The 15,832-nt window shown below is 35.1% G+C and overlaps 1 protein-coding gene across 1 annotated transcript in view; it reads right to left on the reverse strand.

Moving 5' to 3' along the window:
* The window catches only part of RAB2A (RAB2A, member RAS oncogene family), a 100,178-nt gene that overhangs the window by 38,175 nt on the left and 46,171 nt on the right, over positions 1-15,832 (reverse strand). The window contains exons 4-5 of the mRNA XM_087420531.1: positions 7,916-7,998; positions 7,398-7,490 (exon numbers count right to left, since the gene is read on the reverse strand). Of these exons, the coding sequence (XP_087276657.1) occupies positions 7,398-7,490; positions 7,916-7,998 (176 nt within the window). The remainder of the gene's footprint in view (positions 1-7,397; positions 7,491-7,915; positions 7,999-15,832) is intronic.

Genomic DNA, 15,832 nt, shown 5'->3' on the forward strand with positions numbered 1-15,832 from the left:
TTCCATCTAGCCTTGACGCATATTATTTTGACAGTTATATCAGATTTCTGTTGAGAAATAAAATCGATAGTTACACTTGAATTGCCTCCTGTGTGCCTGTCTGTTTCTGATCTCATTCACTTACATCTTACCCCAAAGGTAACCACTACTCTGTATTTGATGTTTCCATTCTCATGCATGTTTTTATATTTATACTCATGTTGATAGCCACACAATAGAGAGGGTTTTTTGGGACATTTTAAAAAATTCAAATGTAGCTATCATTTTACAACTTGTTAATTTTGGTCAACATTATGTTCTTCCACATAATATATGTAGATCTAGTTTCTTAACTTTTTTTTTTGATTGGCCCTACGCTAACATCTGTTGCCAATCTCCCTATTTTTCTTTTTTCTCCCCAAAGCCCCAGTACATAGTTATGTATCACAGTTGTAGAGTTGTAGCTCTTCTACGTGGGACACTGCCTCAGCATGGCTTGATGAGTGGTGAGTAGGTCTGCACCCAGGATCTGAACTGGCGAACCCCAGGCCGCTGAAGCAGAATGCGCAAACTTAACTGCTGTGCCACTGGGCCGGTCCCATAATTTCTTACTTTTTTATTGCTGTATTATATTCTATTGAATGAATGCCATACAATTTTTTAAATTGTATTTTTAATTTAAAATTTAAATTTTAATTCTCCATTTGACAAAGTTATTTACAATTCTTCATCATTATAAACATGGTTACAATGAAAATTTTATACATTTTGTGTATGTGTGCCAAACTTTTCCAAGGTATTATTTTTCAAACTGTGCCATGCCTCAGTGAATTGTAAAATCACTTTAGTAAGTCATAATCAGAATTTTTAAAAAAAGAAATAGAATAGAAAATACCAGAGTGTGTCACCCATGGTTTCATGGAATTTTTCTTATTTATGTAGGCACACACATAATTTATGTACTAGGTCATGATGTAAAATGTATTTATTTTAGGTCAAATCAAAAACACAAAAGCCACTGCACTTAAATATATACTTAGTACAAAGCTGCTTTCCAAAACAGTTGTATAATTGATACTCTAAGCAGCAATGTTTGAAAGTTCCCATTGCATCACATCCTCACCAACATGTGGTAAGATTACACTTAAGACCTGTCAATCTGACGAACGTGCATGGTATCACACATATATGTTAATATGCCTTTAGCTGAGTATTAGTAAGCTTCATAAATGCTTTTTAGCATCCTCAATAAATTAGAAAATACAGAAAAATCCAAGAAAATGAAGCCATTCATTCATTCAACAAGTATTTACTGAATGCCTTTTATAAGCCAGGAATTTTAGTAGGCATTTGGGATGTATTAACGAAAAAGCCAGACAAAAAAGTGTATAGTAGGGGACAGAAAGACAACAATATTAGATGAGTAAAGGATATAGGATGTTGGGAAGTGCCAACAGGTAGAAGAGCAGAGTCAGCAGAATCAGGAGTTCCAGGATGAGTTCCAGGGTGAGGAGGAAGGTTACTCTGTTAAGTAGGGTAGTCATCCTAAAATTGACTTACTTTTAACTTCTTTCTTCTTATTGTTTTTCTACTCAAAAGTGACTTTGTTTTACATATAATCATAATAATGCTATATATTTAACTTTGTGTCCTAATTTTCTTCACTTAATATTAGTATCTATGTCATTACATCTTTTCCATAATTATCATTTTTAGTGATCAATTAATTATAATAGCCCATTAAGTGGATATATCACAATTCACTTAACTATTTCCTTACTGCTGGATGATGAGAGTTAACAGTATGAACCAGGTACTGTGTGAAGTCTTTTACATGGATTATGTCATTGAATTTGCTTGACAGAGGAGGAACCTGAGGCACAAAGAGGTTAAGTGCAGCACCCAAGCTCACACTCTAGGAAGAGCTGGTAGAGTGATTCCATCCAGGCCACTGTGCTGTACTGTACCATTCAACTTTTTTTTACTCATTACCTTTTCTAATAATTGATTATACCGAAGAACTTTTGGTCAAATACAAAGAAAAAAACTACTCATAATTGCACTTTCCACAGGTAATTAACATCTTCACAAATACCATTCTGTATTACTCATTCACTATTATTGTCTGCTTCTTCTCTACTAGAATATACTCATACACACTACTCGTATTTTGCTTTTTTTACTTACTATATTGTGGATCACTTCCCCATGTCATTTTGCAGTCTTTTACAGTATTATTTTTATTGAGTGCACAGTAAAGAATGGGAGTATTTTATGCAAATCAAAATACCACAAATTAGGGCTAAAACAAAACAAAACAAAGATGTTAAAGTCTCATTCACCTAATGTTAAGTAACGTCATTGTTTCAACTTTATAAAATTCACCAGGAACTGCATAACTTCAAAGCTAGCTGACTGGATAAGCTGTCAATTATGTTTACAAAGTTGCCATATAGCAGCTCATTATCAGTCACTGTTGTTTCTATAACTGAAACTTCCCTAAGTGACTCTTCTGACTGTTTCGTAACTTTCACAGATGCTATGCTTTAGAAATATTTTACGATTTATAAAATGCCATCTAAGCATTCATTCAGCGGTGCAAATGCTGAAAAAAGACTTCAAAAAACCTGAAATGTTGCAAATGAAGTTTGATATAAAATACTACAAAGAGAACCACAAGGCTATGCCATGCTGTTAAGTTAGGTGACTGTCCTACGAAATATTAGTGGTAAGATGAGAACATAAAAAGCAGGCAAACTAAGTTTGCAAATATTATAGCATAACTGGGCAAGGATAATTTATCCACCTATAATCTGAAGGTTTCCTGTGTGCCAAGCTCTTTCCTGGATCTGGGGACAGATCACTCAGCAAAACAGACAAAAATCCAAAACCCCCTGGGCCTCATGGAACTCACAACCTGGCAGGAGTAAAAAATGGGGGGAAAATGCTGGCAACAGTGAAGTGGTAGCTTGCTCCTGGAATTCACCCTCCTTATCTGACAATCATTCCTAAGGGAAAACTAGCTTTGAATTACACAAAAACTTCAAGAAAATACTTTCCCTTAACTACTCCTTATCCTATTTTATGCATATGCCACATTTTATTTAAACAATCCCTTATTTTGGGATGAAGTTATTCCGAGTTTTCCACTACCAGTATTTCTATGTTTGCATTCACACATGTTATCTTAGGAGAAAGGGTTAAGGACAAGCACGTTTGAGGGATTGTTCAAAAAAAAGCAAGTGGCGTTTGAGCGATTGTTCAAAAAAAAGGAAGTGGCTCTTTAGTATTCATGATCTTTCTGTTTTATCATGCTTCTTTACTTTGTTTCTTCAGTTTTCCAGGCATAAAATCATATTTGTTGCCTTTGACTTTTCACCCCCATTAATCCCATTTAAGTTGCTTTTATTACTTAAATATCTTTTCTTTCCTAAACCATTCTCTTAATTTATGCCTCCTTTTTGTTTAGGGTTTGTATTATAATCCTTTGACTACCAGAAACTTCCATCTTTGTAGACTCTGCTTCCTATTTCTTGTATAACCAATTTAAAATGGCATAGTAAGAAAAATCTGTGTCACCTGTCACTCTGATTAGGTCACTGCCCTTCTCAAATCCCTTCACTGGTTCCCTACTGCTTAATGTATCTAATTCAAAAATTGCTTGTTCCCTGTTTCTATGTCTACCCCAATTCATCTCATCTAACAATAATCACCTCATTTATCTCTGTTCATTCCCATTCACTCTTTGGATGTCATACATTCTTTTTTCCTTTCTCCTAGTTTCTTCCTTAAAATGTCTTTCCACAACTACTATACTCCTAATTATAAGGGCCACCCATCTACAATCATTAGAAACACCTCTTGCATATACTATACTTAGCTTTTCCTTTTCATATTTGGACTATAAGCTCCTCACGGGCAGCAACCAATTTTAAGCCACCAGTGAGCTGCCACCCACCATGTTTCAGATACAAGGAAAACGATGGTAAGATAAAAGTATGAAAATTCTCTTTGTTCTCCAAATATTCTCCTCTTCTTATTTTTTGACACATCACCACTGAGTAGTAATATGAATACCTCCATATTACAAAGACTAAAGCTTCCCTCTAATAGCCTTAACCTTAAAACATTAGTGAGATGATTTAAATGATGAAAGAGTAACCAAGAAAGGTCTTGAGTGAACTTTAAGCTAACAGATACTTCTAGTTACAAAGAAGTAACCAGAAGTAACCAATAGTTGGTCTTTTACAATGGAAATGTCACTTAAGTATTTTTTCTTAACAGCAAACCTCAACTTCTATTAAAATAACACTTCGTAAAATCAAATCTATACAGTACAATGTTATTTGCTCTTAACTCTTTTTTTTACAGCTTTACTGCAGTATAATTGACATAAAAGGAATTGTACATTTAACATAAAATTTGATGAGTTTGACATATGTATACCTGTGAAGCCATCAGCCTCCCACAAGTTTTCTCATATTCCATTGTAACCCATTCTTTCCTCCCTCTGTATCCTAAGGCAACTAATGCTCTGTTTTCTGACACTATAAATTAGTCTGCACTTCCTAGGATTTTATATAAACAGAAGCACACAGTTCGTCTTCTTTTTTGTCTGGGTTTTTTCACTCAGCATAATTGTTTTGAGATTCAGCCACTTTGCTGTATATACCAACAGCTCATTCCTCTTTACTGCTGAGTGGTATTCCATTGTATGGCGACGTCACAATTTATCCACTAACCTGTTAGTTAAAATGTGGGTTGTTTCTAGTTTTGGGCTATTACAAATAAAGCTGCCATGAACATTTGTGTTGGCTATTCAATTGTTTCAGCACCATTTGATGAAAAGATTACCCTTTCACCCACTGAACTGCCTTGCCATCTTTGTCAAAAAATTAATTGACCATATATGTAGGATCTACTTCTGGACTTCTCACTGCGTTCTACTTATCTATGTCTGTCTATGCCAACAGCAGACTAAACTGATTACAGTAGCTTTATAATAAATCTTGAAATCAGTATTAGTGAAACCAATAAATCTGCCAATTTTGGCTATTCTAAGACCTTTGCATTTTCACATAAATTTTAAAATAAGCTTGTCATTTCTTCCTTCTGTAAAAAACCTGAAGAATTCTGACTGGGATTACAATGAATCTTTAGATCAATTTGGGAAGAATTGACATCTCAAAAATATTTAGTTTTCTGATCCATGAATATGGTACATCTCTCCATTTATTTAGGTTTTTTTCTTTTTTTTTTTTGGACTTAAGGACTCTACAGATAAGAAAGTAGTCATCTAATATAGGAAGTTTAGGAAGACCATGGTAACTACAGCTTAGAGTTGGGGGATCAAACAGCTGTGAAGAAAATACATATTTTTTAAATTGTTTAGGGATTTTTTTTTTATTGAGATATGACACATAACACTAAGTTTAAGTGTACTATGTGATGACTTCATACATTTACATAACACAATACAATTACCACCGTAGTGTTAGCTAACACTTCCATCACATCACATAATTATCATTTCATTTTGTGGTGAGTACATTTAAGATCTAGTCTCAGCAGTTTTGAAGTATATGGTACAGGATTGTTAACCATAATCACAACGCTGTGTAAGGTCTCCAGAACTTATTCACCTTTTAACTGCAAGTTTGTACCCTTTGACCATCATCTCCCTAATCCGGTTATTTCTTTTGTTTATAATATTCTCTTATTATCCCTTAAATATCTTAAGGATCTGTAGTACTGTCACTCTTTTATTCCTGATATTGGTAATATGTGTCTTCTTTTTTCATGATCACTATCTGTTTTATTTATCTTCTCAAGAACTAGCTTTGGTTTCATAGGTTTTCTTTTTATTATCTCCTTTTTTGCTTACCTTGGGTTTAATTTGCTCTTATCTTTCTAGTTTTAATCTTAAGGCAAAAGCTTAAGTTATTGATTTGAAGCTTTTTCCTATTATAAGCGTTTAGTGTTATAATCTCCATCTAAGCACTGCTTTAACTGCATCTTACAAATTTTCAAAGACTGTAGAGATAGAAATTAACTTGTGCAAGACAGATAATAATGCAAGTAATTCTTGTCCACAGAAATGCAGACTGTGCCCCGTGGAATACAACTGTATTCCTGGGGATACTGTTCAGATTTACATTCTTTTGTAAATTCATTTCAGCATTCCTTATTTGATTATAAATGTGTGGTACTTTCAGTTCTCTTTTGAACTGACTATAATATCTTAGTGGTTCCCTCAATTAATGAGATATAGAAAAGCTTTGACATGTGTTCACTATCATGAGTCATGATTTTACTTTGCTAAAAACATCATTTAATACTATTTTATAAACATAAAAAATGAATAAATTCTGTGTCTAGCATTTTAAAAATATTAATTTTATTTGTTACCACCGTAATTTTCTACTCAAGTTAGTGAAAACGTTTCCACTCTTGAAAGTTTACAGAAACTATGGCCAAGAAACTGTTTTCCCATGTATTGCCATTTTAAATGTACAGCACAAGAACATTCACTGCAGATAATGTTCCCTAAAGATATAAAGTAAAACAAGACTGAGGAAACAACATTAGGACGACACTAATATAAAGCCTTAGAGGTAAGCTTAAAAGTACTAATGTGATATCTACTAAACAATATTAGAAGTTATTCAGGACTTTAAGCAGAAATACACTTGATTAATCTAGGTATTGTATTAACTCATGCACATTAAGTAATGCACATTATGCTATGAAAAAGGGAAAAAATATTTCTCTGAGTTCTGCACAGATACTCATTTCTACTGCCAAGTATTTAAAACAATTTGGATAATATTTAACAGTGATCTATCCCCCAAATAAACCAGTGGGTTTTATTTTAAATTACTAATCAGATGAAACTCCTTCAGATTATTTTTTAAAGTATACCTTCCAACAAAAACTATTTCTAATAATAATAATAATAATAATAATAATAATTTCCAACAAAGCTTATTGTCTGTATTTTAAAAACCAAGAGAAATATCTTAGGATTTTCAAAATTCTATAATTTAAGAAACCAACAGGGCCAGCCCAGTGGCGCAGTGGTTAAGTTCATGCGCTCCGCTTTAGCGGCCCAGGATTCGCAGGTTCAGATCCCGGGTGCGGACCCATGCATTGCTTATCAAGCCATGCTGTGGCAGCGTCCCATACAAAGTAGAGGAAGATGGGCATACATGTTGGCTCAGGGCTAATCTTCCTCAGCAAAAAATAGGAGGATTGGCAACAGATGTTAGCTCAGGGCTAACCTTCCTCAAAAAAAAAAGAGAAACCAGTAACTTACATTTGGACATATGTACAAGATAAGCACTTTAACAGTTATCACATAAACAGCTATCCACAATCTTCATCATTAATGCAAAAAAGCTTTAAATTAGTCTTTTTACCTTTTATTTCCAATAAGCATAATGACCATGTTGGAATTGGAATGCTGGCGGGCATCTTCTAACCAGGTTGTCAAGTGGTTGAATGTATCTCTCCTAAACATAAATCACAATTTGATTGCTATTTTCAAAGTATTTCCCCTAGTAGTATACAATAAACAGTATACATTCCATTAAAGATAACTATTTTTAGCCACTTAGGTAATGACAAATAGATTTCAAGTACAGTATCTGGATTTAGAGTTCACTGATTACAGCTCAGTTTAGAAATTAAATATAGCCTCACTTGAGAAAATTCCAATGTATAAATAATATTACCAAATCGATCAACTTAGGGCTTATTCATATAAGAAAATAATTTAGTTGCAGGCTTCTGTGGTAAGTTTAAACTTAATTCAAGACACAAGTTTTAAAGGCAAATAGGCATAAAGGCAAAGCTATACTTTTATTACTGGTAACCACATTTATTTAGAAAAATTCTCTGCATTGACCACTGAACTGAAAAATTTCTAAGTTCTCACCTTGTAATATCATACACTAGTAAAGCCCCTGCTGCACCTCTGTAATATGACCTTGTGATGGAACGAAAGGACTCCTGCCCTGCCTGTGAAGAAAGCAAAGGTTGAGAGTTTCCTTTAATCCACTGTCCTCTACATTTTCTTAGTATTCATATGCAGAAAATGGGCAGGTAGGGAATGAGTACTTAAAGGAAAAGAAGAAAACCTAACTTCAGCAGTCTTAGGAAAAAATCACATAATACCACTACTGCTAAGTCAACCAGACACACTTACAATCCGTCCCCATCACCCCCCACAAACAAGACCTCTAAACCTTTTTTGGCAATCCCTGACAACCCAATTTACTGAACGGCTTCACAATACATGAATCATTATTAGAACACAGAATGGACTCCTAGCAACTAAGCTCTGAAGACAAATTTGAAAGGAAGCAAATAACCCAGAGCCTCACATTTGAATGCAATAACCCACTCCCTGGGGCAGCTGTTGACACTCAAATAAATAAAGTCCATTGTAAATAAATGATGAATGACATCTTTACGCCCACCATCTGCTGGTGTAAAGGTTGTTGGAAGGCCAAGGATGCAGATTTTATCAGTTATATCATAAACTGCAGTGAGCTTTCAACAGTCATCAGATGGAATTCTCTGAGCAATCATTTTATTATGAAAAACAGAAAATGGTTCTGAATTTATATAATTTTTTCTCCACACAATCAATTTTCTCTGTATTTGATATATAATGCTTGTCAAAAGGCAACAGGATGTAAAGTTATCTTTATATCCACTTGTGAAAACAGAATTCAGAGATTATGCAACAGTAGTTAACTTCTCTCTTTTACTTTTACTAACGTTCTATTTTTTAAGAAAGGTTGGTGAGCGATATGCCTATAATTGAGACAGTTCTTATCAAAAATATTTTTTTCATTTTTAATCACTTATTTTCTACCTTTGAGAAAAAATAAGCATGTAAATTAAGTAAACATAAAGCCAGTTTTCACAATTTTTGTATTCAAAATCTACTAACTTCTTGAAAAATACTCATGTTTGTATGTTCTGAGTTCTGATCTTCCAATGTAAATATTAAACCCTTCCCACCCTCAGAATGCACACAGACAGCTCAGGTTCTGCCCTGTTCTAAGACGCAACACTCTATAATTCCTTGTTCCTGTTGGCGCTCCCACTATACCCCCTCCCTCCCATGCTCCCCCTGCCCAGTGCCTAGCACTGCGTGTGGCACACAGTACGCACGTAGAGAAAGCCTGTTGAGTGAAAGAATGAATCCTAATATCTTAGTCAAATGTACAAAATGGTCATTACCCTATCCCATCTAAATGAGTGGACATCAGTAAATCCTAACCTGCTAAGATTTAGTAAAAATAACTTCTCCTAAGAGGAAACTAAAGATCAGACCTACTCTTGGTAACTCACAAGCAATTCTGGCACTTAGAATAACGTCTTATGCTAAACTAGATACCGAGAAAGTCATGACATAAAAGGGCTGTAAAAATAGCCAACTCATTTCACACAGTTTGAGGTTAAAACCTAAATGATACTAGTTGGAGGCATGAAATTAAAATTATTTTTATATAATTTATTGAGACATCTTTCAAAAAAGGGGCTTTCAAACCCAAGTTCAAAATGCAAACATTATGGGAATTTCTTTTTTAACTGCTTAGCAAGGAAAACTAAGGACTACATTTTTAAGACACCCATTTCACTTTGAATTATATATACCAAGGTAAGATTCTGTGGTAAATAATACAAAAAAGATAAATATTATATTAGTTCAAAATAAAAATCAGGTTTAGAGCTCTTGTATCTCCCATGCCTAAATATCCAGCAAAGGTTAACAGTCCTTTAAAACAATCTTGCCAGGACATTCTGTAGGATGAGTTAAAATGAATACATTTGCTAGAAGAACACCACTATAAGATCTAAAACTTCGGTGTTTACAGCCCAGATAAGAAATAGTAAAAGGGAAAATAAACTGAGAAAAAGGAGAAAAGCACGCATCTACATACCATTCCCATTCCTTCCGAATTGATTTACAAAGAACAAACACGTTGTAATATGGAGATAACGTACATAATGCATCACTTTATACTGAACTCACTGAATCTGGATTTTGCCCATCATTACAAAATCAAACAAAAATTCAAGCAAATAAAAAAACCACACATTCCAAGTGAGGAATATGAATGCAGCTATCCATCTTAAAATCTATGATTACTTTATAATAAGCAAAGATCAGCATTCAGGATAGTTGCCATATTCTTGAGACCTGACTTGTAGGAAAAACATCCCTCACGCTGGCCTAGTCTCTTTGTTAATGGCACTGGTAGCCTTAAAATAAATCTTGCCCAATAAAGTGTTTTATTACAGGTTCTCCGACTATAAACAAACTGTTAAACAACACTAACTGCATAAAGCTAGACCAATGGTTAATTATCTTGATCATACTAAAGCAAAGTAATCTAGTTTTTAAAAAGCACTTTAATATAAACCTCTCCAAACTGTGACTGATCTATATTGTTTTAAATGAAAAGAAATGTCAACTTAGGAAATACAGATGTTATTTTTGATCCTCTTCACTATAAGGTGCTGGCTTAAAGAGATTTTAGAAGCTTGAAACTGAACAAGATATAGAATTCTTTGTAGTACGGCATTCCTAATAGTAGCTGAGGGTGTAAAGAAAAATGCATTTAATGAAACGAGAATGACTGGCTAAGCGAACAGCACAAGAAAAACCTGTTTAGGGGAGGCTAGAGTGGACCATGAACTTATTCGCTCACGATATAGCTTTTTGATTTCTGTAAAAAATCAGCAAGATACCCAGATATGCAAAAAAGTAGAACAGAGTAAGCAGGTCTCAAGAGGTAATGGGCATACTCATTTTTAGTGATGCTTAGAATTAAAACAAGAATCATAGAACATCTGTGAAAAAGAAACCTTATAGACCCTCAATTTCCATGTGAAGATTGCTAAACCAAATAAACACTCCACACTTTAAAACTTACTTCCAATTGCCAGACAAAGATTGCTCCAAATTGGCTTCCCCAGGTGCCTGAGTCTTTCTAAAGATAATTATTGTAGTTACCAGGCTGGCAACTTAATTCCTCTTCCCCTCCTGTTACCCTCATAACATAAAACTTTACACACACTAAGCTACTCTCAAAATTCTCTAAATATCCTGATTTTAAGTCCTAAGCTCTTGGGAATCTGATGTCTATTTGTTACTCTAGAATTTTACCTTCTTATTCAATGGAAGTCTTGTTCACACAGCCAATTTTTTTCCTACTGATATCCCGCCTATATTTTGAATATTCCTGCTTTTGTGCCTCTGTTTAATTCTTTGCCTGAAAAATTACTTTCTCCTCCCTCCACCTAGCCAATTTCAGAGCCAATTTCCCTCTGAGGACCAGTTCAAGCCCCCTAAATCTCTCACAAAGCAAGGAAGCTTGTCTACCACAGCCCCTACTTATCCTTTTCTCTTCAAAGATCCAAAAGCACTTTCATGTGATCATTTGGTTCTAATACTATTGATCAGATAAATGAACACACTGCTCAAATGCTTATCTTTTTTCCTTTTCAGTTCTCCTTGAGGGATAGCCTCAGAATACTAAAGTATATTGATAGTAGGCACTCAAATGTTATCTTGATTGATCCCAAAGAACCAATAAAGTTAGAAAACTAAGATTTGTGAGAATCAATACTACAGCAATACCTCTTACTTTCATTGTTAGTCATTTATGTAACAACTTCAGCTAAATAAAACCCAGCCAAGAACCAAAGAAAAAGAAAAAAAGGATTTCTAAGTAGCCAAGTAAGTTGTCCAGTGTGAAATCTTAAGTCCTTTACTAAACAGACTCAACTTAAAAATCTTATGATCAAGGAACTGCTATCATCGAGGAAAAAGATTTTGAAATCTACATGTGTGAACAAGACTTCTGTTTTGGATGACAGTGAGATTAGTAAGAATCAAAGTGAGTTTTAGGCTGTCTCAGTGTCCACGACAAGGATGGAGAAAAAGTCAATCTAGGCTATTTAATTCTAGGCCTTTTAAGGGAGTCTTCTCTAGAAACCAAAGTAGATCCTGAGAAAAAAACAAGGGTTGTAAATATCTAGAAAGAACAGCAGATACTGAATGCTTTAAAAAATTTAAGAATATTTATCCTGAAAAAAAGATTTAAAGGGATGCAATCAACGACTTCAGATTCTTTTAACACTGCCATATAAGAGAAATTAAAGACAAGTGGGAGGGATACATCAAGCAGAATGAAATATCTAAGATAGTTTAATAATAATATTTCTAGAGAAATTGAGCAGATACATGGGAGAGAATAAAATTTATTTGGATATGCTGGGAAGGCAACTGAAAAACTGACAAAAAGCAAAAGATGAGTAAGAATAGAAAAAGGTGGGTAAAAGCTGGATGAGGGTCTGAGAGGGAGAATGTACTTCCTATGCCCTTCTTCCATTAGTCAGTGAATAGGAACTGGGTGTAACTTATGTTTCTTATTTGACTTATCCTGACAGTGACCAAGAATATCACATATTTGACTTCTAATAAAAGAAAAAAAGTTACACAGGATCAAGGGAAAGTGCTTTGAGGGAGGCACCGAGATAGTGTTATCACTGCTTCCAGCAAAGCCTCCAGGGAGCATCTGCTGGCAGCTATACTTTCGTCATTAGTGCCGTGGAGTGGATTCTGACTCCTAGTGCCCCTGTGTACGGCAGAGCAGAACGCTGCTCTGTCTTTTTACGCCTTCCTCTCACCTTCCAGCGCTATATCAGATAATGCTTCGCTGCTATTCATAGGGTTTTCATGGCCACTTTCTTCAGGAGTGGGTGGCCAGGTCCTTCTTTTTTTTTTTTTTAAGATTTTATTTATTCAGTTTTTTCCCCCCAAAGCCCCAGTAGATAGTTGTATGTCATAGGTTCACATCCTTCTAGTTGCTGTACGTGGGACTCGGCCTCACGTTGGACGGAGAAGTGGTGCCTCGGGGCGCTCCCGGGATCCGAACCCGGGCCGCCAGCATCAGAGCGCGCACACTTAACCGCTAAGCCACGGAGCCGGCCCAAGGCCAGGTCCTTCTTCCTAGTCTGTCTTAGTCTGGAAGCTCCGCTGAAACCTGTCCACCATGGATGACTCTGTTGGTATTTGAAATAACGGTGGCAAAGCTTTCAGCAACACACAGCTGCCACAGTATGACAACTGACAGACAAGGCTGTGGTTCCCCAACCAGGAAACAAACCCAGGCTGCTGCAGTGAGGGCACTGAATCTTAACCACTGGGCCACCAGGGCTGGCCATACTTACTATTTTCAAAAGAAAGCAAAGATGGTGAATGTGGAAATTTTGCAAGGAAAACTCCTTATTTTTTATTTTTTTTGTACGACTGGAAATGGATATACAATAGATGACAAATATCCTAAGACACTGAGACTTAGTCATTGCAGAAAAAAAAATTCATTTCTTTAAGGCTGATGAAACAAACCTTAACATTTGGCAAATTTTTACCTGAAGGATGGTTTTACAAATGTCTTGAACCAGGAATAGCCATGACCCTTGTTACTAAAAATGGGGCTTGCTATCCAAACGTACAGACACACTGCAAAACATTAATGATATGGGACACCGTGTTTCACTCAGGTGTTTCACTCAGATATAAACTAAGTGTGGAACTAACCTTAATATATGTCAGATACCTACTAAAGAGTTTTGGAGTTAGGTATGAAAGTAAGTAGAAAACCAATGATAGTAAGAGGAAAACCTATAAGGCAGGGAGACTCAAGAAATAACTTTCAAAAGTACTAAGGTAACAGACTTTTTTGAATATTCCTTAAAATCTGGAGCAGGCCATTGGTTCCTAGTATCCTCCATGTGGAAGCTCTGCAGTTCTTTTGGGGGGTCATAATATCTTCAAAGGCTCATAATATCTTAAAAGTCTCTCCCGTTTTAGATACAGAGGAAAGAAAACTAGCCCTCTGCCCTTCCAGAGGAAGTGTGAACAAGATTTTTTTCTATTTCCCTTTCATATGGTCCAGCATAAGTAATTATTATATATTTCTTTCAAAAGATCACTGCAGTGCAAAACTCACAAACTAAGAAAAAAAAGGCTCTTATCAAAAGAAGGCATGACTAGTTAACCCACAAAGGAAACAACTGGGGAATGAATGACTTGTCCAAATTTCAAAAAGTGGGGGGGATTATTTAAAGGAGCACCTTAAGGAGAGAAAAACTGAATAAACTAAATTACAACAAGGTGGTTTGTGCCTAAATAAATCACATAATTTTCATTACTATATTGATCTTTCCTCTTGAAACCATGTACTTCAGTGGATGATGTCTCTTGAACACATCCAATGATCCTACAAGTTGTTTAGACAGAATGAGATGCCTTACTCATTCATTCAATAAAATTTACAAAAGACTCTACAGTCAGTAAACTAAGAATACAAGATACAAAGTTGAATAAGATACAGATGGTCCTTTTCCTCATGACGCTTACTCTGAGAAGGGTAGATATGTGAACAAAAACTCATATAACAACGGGATCAAAGCTATAAAAGAAATATGCATAAACTATTATGGGTAGGATCAGCTACCCCATTGGGGTCAGAGAGGCTCCACAAGAGTTGACATCTGTGCTGGTCTTAAATGAAAAAGGGGAAAAAAGTACTTAAAGCAAAGCAAGTATTTATGCAAAGTACAAGGTATGAAAAACATTTTTATTAAAGAATAGCAAATAATTTTGTTTACACTCCACTGCGCTGAAGGATGTGTTGCACAAGTTTATTAGCTAAGAAAGCAAGAGAAACTCTTTTAATACAGAAGTAGAAAATACTTCCTTTTGGTTGGAGATCATTAATTTTAAATCTCTAGGAAAAAAGTGACTTTGCATATTTTTCTCTTTTCCATGCAGTTTTGAAATCACGTTGCCTGAGAAAATATAAATCAAAAAAGTTATTAGATGCTACAGGCTCGGGGGGAAAACCCTAAGAAATAGTAAAAGCATAAATCTTCACTGAAAAAGATGAGATACTAAAGCACAAGAACCTGGAGTCCAATGTACACCTCCGGGACAGAGGAAAGAACAAGACAGAGATTTAGGGTTTTCCATTTCAGGGACGATTGTGTGATATACAGGAAGTATTAGGAAACCTAGGTCTCACGACAGCCTTCAGCAGCTTGCTTGGTCTTCTTGGGAATCCAGTTTGAGAGACTGAATATTCTCCAAGGTTCCTTACTTCAACAGATATTATAGGCGACAGATGAGAAACACTGAGTGACTAGAGAAAAAAAGACCAGGGGTATATGATGATAAAATTCCCTATCTTTTATATTTCATTTACTAGTTAATGCTCTTTGTCACAAAAGAAGACCTTCTGGTTTTTCTCAACTGGGTTTCTGTGAAGAATTAAGTCCTAATTGTCCTAAGGCAGTGGTTCTCAAAGTGTAATCCCAGGACCCCTAGGAGCTCCTGAGACTCTTTAATGGTCCATGAGGTCCTCTGTTTCCCAACTATCTGTGTGAGGTTGTATTTTCTTCATATACTTCAACTAAACAACACACATAAGACTCAATGCAGAACCAGATATGAGAATCCAGCTGTCTTCTGTTAAGCAGACAGTAATGAGATTTTTCAAAATCTAACAATATGACTTTCTTCTCACTAGAAAAATACAGTTTCTGGTTTTTGTTTTGGAAAAACATATTTAATTTCCATAAAAATTTACACTGTTTATCCTAACATATAATGAGTTTATTATGGTTATTTTTAAATGAATTAGTAATTGAATATTTAATAAGTTTTTCAGTTTTAATTTCTAATATGGTAAATATTGATAGTTATAAGCCACATAAACAAAGGCTCTTTGGAGTCCTCACTAATTTTTACAAGTATATAAAGGGATTC

This window comes from Ceratotherium simum, chromosome 31 (genome assembly GCF_057802395.1).
Source record: "Ceratotherium simum simum isolate JZ-2026a chromosome 31, ASM5780239v1, whole genome shotgun sequence".
Classification (NCBI taxonomy): Eukaryota; Metazoa; Chordata; class Mammalia; order Perissodactyla; family Rhinocerotidae; genus Ceratotherium; species Ceratotherium simum.